General features: G+C 44.0%; 1 protein-coding gene across 1 annotated transcript in view; it reads right to left on the bottom strand.

Moving 5' to 3' along the window:
• The window catches only part of MTREX (Mtr4 exosome RNA helicase), a 48,931-nt gene extending 45,909 nt beyond the window's left edge, over positions 1 to 3,022 (bottom strand). Inside the window, exons 1-2 of the mRNA XM_035100579.2 lie at positions 2,858 to 3,022; positions 1,500 to 1,637 (exon numbers count right to left, since the gene is read on the bottom strand). Of these exons, the coding sequence (XP_034956470.1) occupies positions 1,500 to 1,637; positions 2,858 to 2,985 (266 nt within the window). The 5' untranslated portion in view covers positions 2,986 to 3,022. The remainder of the gene's footprint in view (positions 1 to 1,499; positions 1,638 to 2,857) is intronic.
• Between the last annotated feature and the right edge of the window lie 978 nt (positions 3,023 to 4,000).

Consider the following 4,000-nt stretch of genomic DNA (forward strand, 5'->3'; position numbering starts at 1 on the left):
TCATCTTGTCCCCTGGGGCAAGTGATGAATGCCCCAGGCTCAAAGCACCATAAAAACCTGTGCTACACTCCTGCATGTTCTCTGCTCTTCCCCCCTCCAACTAGCATCATAGTAGCATCCCAGTTATCTGCCCTAGCCTTTTAAAGATGGATAAACATTCGTTAATTGTTCCAATGTACACCCTGTCCCTCAAGCATTTTATCAGAGAGGCTAATCACATAATGTTAAGAACCCTTAAACTTAAACAGTAAATCTTTAAAAGCAGCAGGAAAATCAAAATGTTCAGAATAAAGCAAACTAATCATCCTGCTCTTCAAGGAAACAACAGTACAGAGTCTTACTCACTGGGGTAACAGTCTATGATATTTCGGGGAAGAGGAAAGCCAAGAAGAGAAGTGGGCAGGTGCCCATGCAATAATTATTCATAGGGCTAACCTTAGGAGACTGGAAATTGAGTTGTGGTAAAGACTGCACTATAAGTAGCTTGTCAGCCAGGACAGGAGAACTCCCTTCAAATATGTACAGTGGTACCTCGCAAGACGAAAATAATTCGTCCCGTGGGTCGTGCCGTCTTACGAAAATTTCTGTCTTGCGGAAACAAACAGCAGGCGGGAAAAAAGCGGCAAAAAAATCTTCGTCTTGCGAGGCAACAAAGAATCGCGAGATGAGTTTTTCATTGCGCGTGGCATTCGTCTTGCGAGGTACCACTGTATTAACGCAATTGATACATAATTAGGAGGTTACATCATATATTCATTTACTTAGTTCAAATTTATCAGAAAACACATTACAGTGGACGCTTGGGTTGCAAATGTGATCTGTGCAGGAGGCACGTTCGCAACCCACAGTGCCGTGTCTGCGCACGCACGGGTTGCGATTCAGTGCTTCTGCGCATGCGATTTAGCGGTTTTGCGCGTGCATGAGCGCCAAAACCTGAAAGTAACCTGTTCTGTTACTTCCGGGTTCGGCGCGGTGCGCAACCCAAAAATGTGCAACCTGAAGTGTCTGTAACCCAAGATATGACTGTATATTTATTTGGCATTGGGGGGGGGGGAGGAATGATACTTTTGAGTGTCAGCAACAAATATTAATTCATGAGTACCTGGCCAAAATAATAAAGACAAAGACAAAAGAAGCCTCGACCAGAGAACTTGTGCCATCACAAGTTTGCAAAAAAGGTGATTATATAAATGCAATAGATAAAAACTCAATTTGTTAGTCAACAAAACACAACAGAAAAAGTATATCACAGCATTCAACTGAAGCAGTTTTAATTCCATTGTCCTAAAATTCCAAGCTGTGTCTTTCCTTTAGGTTAAGCAAGAGGACAAGTATTCATGGCACAAAGTTTTCAAACATGCTTTCCTTCATATGATTATTTATGGCAGAATAATGTTATATGAGCAAATGCTTACAAAACTTATGAAAGCTCAATTATGGTGCTTGTAATCTTTGCTGGCCAGTTATCATGCCACCATTCAAGCCTCTAACATGCTTACCTGAGATCTTCCGTGGTGGTATCTTCCAACTTTGGCTTCTTTTCAAAAACTGGAATGTCTGTGCTATCAACCTCTGCATCTCGTTTAGTTTTTGTTGGAAATTTAGAGGGTGCTGCAGATTTGCCATCTGATCGTTTCCTGAAAAACCAATCGACAAAAAGGGTCAATGTTAGTAAACTCTCAAAATCTAAACAAAGCTCAACAGATTTCCAACAGGATATGAAATGCTACATTCCTATTTCTTTAAATGATGCTTCATGCTGAGATTCAGATATGAAGTTCTCTCTGTAATAACCACTGACATTTGCAAATGGTAAAAATCATGTGGAAGGAAGAAAGCTGCCAGATGAGGCCATGACCTGGTGGAGTTTACATGCACTATTCCCAGAACAAGCTGCAAAAACCCAGCATCTCCAGAGTTGGTTGGCCGTGGGCCCATCACTTATCTGACACTACTAAAGGCAACAGGGCAATTGTTTTTTTAAAAAAATATTTTTATTGGTTTTTCCATGTATACACCCTCTAACAATATTTCTCTAACAATTTTCCATATCCCCCCCTCCTCTGGAATTCATTCATATTCCCAGGGCCAGTTGTTAACATCTCTAAAATTTCTACCAGAAGGAAATGTCTCATCTGTTATCCCATAGTGAGGGGGTTGCAGAACTCATTCCAAATTTGCTGTTATTTGCTGCAGGCAACACAGTCTGAAATACTGTGGGGACAGTGAAGCTAACCCTGTAGGTGTCAAGCTTCAAGTGAGGCTTCAGAGAAGATTATTGTGGGGGAAAGGGAAACGCTTCCACATGTGGGAAGCTCCTCTGGCGCCATGATATATCTTTAGGTGCCAGGCAAAAGCTTCCCTCTATAATCAGGCCTGTGGGATATTTTTAATGTATCCCTGCCCCTCGGCTGTAATGTATCTATGTGGGGTTTGTAAGTCGCTTTGGGATGATGTGTGTGGTGCTCCCAAAGGAAAGTTAACGATCCCCTATGATGGAGAGGGCACAAGAAGGGGACGACAGAGGACGAGGTGGTTGGACAGTGTTCTCGAAGCGACCAACATGAGTTTGACCAAACTGCGGGAGGCAGTGGAAGACAGGAGTGCCTGGCGTGCTCTGGTCCATGGGGTCACGAAGAGTCGGACACGACTAAACGACTGAACAAGAACACAATGACGGAGAAACGTTTAACAGGAACAGGGAACTGCAGCCTCCTCCTCTAGTTGTTTCCCAGGGCACTTCGAGTGCGTTCCTTTGCCTGCGTCCAACAACCCGCGAAAACGCAGCCATCTCCATAGGGACGGTGGAACTTCGCCCTTCCGCCTCTCCCTCTCAAGCTCTCCCCTGGATCCTCACCCGGCCTTGCCTACAGCAGCGGCAGCGGCAGTCGCCTCAGCTGTCCCCTTCGGTTTCTTCGAGCCGGAAGCGGCGGCAGGGTCCTCTTCGAACACGCTGAACAGCTCGTCCCCAAAGGCGTCCGCCATCTTTCCCACTCCCCTGCAAACACACACGCGAGGTACTCCCGCAATGCACCGCGCGCAGGACGATAGCGTCGCGCACCCTAGAGTGGCCCTTTAGGCTGAACTTCCGGCGGACGTTGAAAGGGGCCCCCGATCCTCAGAGATACGATAAAGAAATTCAGGTCGGCAGGACCGCTTGAAGGGAGCTGCGTTATTCTGTTACACCAAAAGCAACAGAAAGTTTTTTTACGCCTTTTTATAGTATTGACAACAGCAGCCGGCGTGAAACAAAGTTTTTCTTTTCATTTAGTTATAAAAAGATGCAAGTTATATAGAAAAGATACACTAATTTTAAAGGCAGGATATGGTATATTTGATCACAGTAGATTTGATCAGTAAAACAAAGGATAGTAAGACAGAGTAAAAGAATGACAGTAAAAAAAGGAATACATTTATAGTCGGAAGCTGAAACACACACGGTATACTCAGATACATTTTATTATTTGTTTCGGTAATTCTGTAACTAATGTAATTTATCACAACTACTTTAGAATGTCTCCATTTATTTCTCTTTAGGGAAGTTTTTAATGTGTGACATTTTAATGTTGGAAGCCGCCCAGAGTGGCTGGGTAAACCCAGCCAGATGGTCGGGGTACAAATAATAAATTATTATTATTATTATTATTATTACGAGCAGCTCTCCCATTCCGCCCCGCGAGACATTTAAAAAATATTATTTCTTCTTTTTATGTCAAAGTTAACATCCACCTTTCTTCCCCAAAGGGATCCTAGTGCGGCTCACTGTAAGAACCACGTTACAAGAACTGCGACACATTGCACAAAACAATTAAAAACCAGCTGAATACTAGCGAATACAGCGACAGAGAATATATCTCTGTGAGCGTAGAGGCAGAAAAGTGTTGTTGGGTTGTTGTTTTTTAAGCGGAAGAGGAGCCGGGAAGGGGGGGGGGAAAGAGAGCAACCGGAAGTTCTCTTAGAACACGGCAGGAAGTGGCGTGCGCCTTTGGGCGGAAGTTCC

The sequence above is a fragment of the Zootoca vivipara genome, chromosome 11 (assembly GCF_963506605.1).
Source record: "Zootoca vivipara chromosome 11, rZooViv1.1, whole genome shotgun sequence".
Classification (NCBI taxonomy): domain Eukaryota; kingdom Metazoa; phylum Chordata; class Lepidosauria; order Squamata; family Lacertidae; genus Zootoca; species Zootoca vivipara.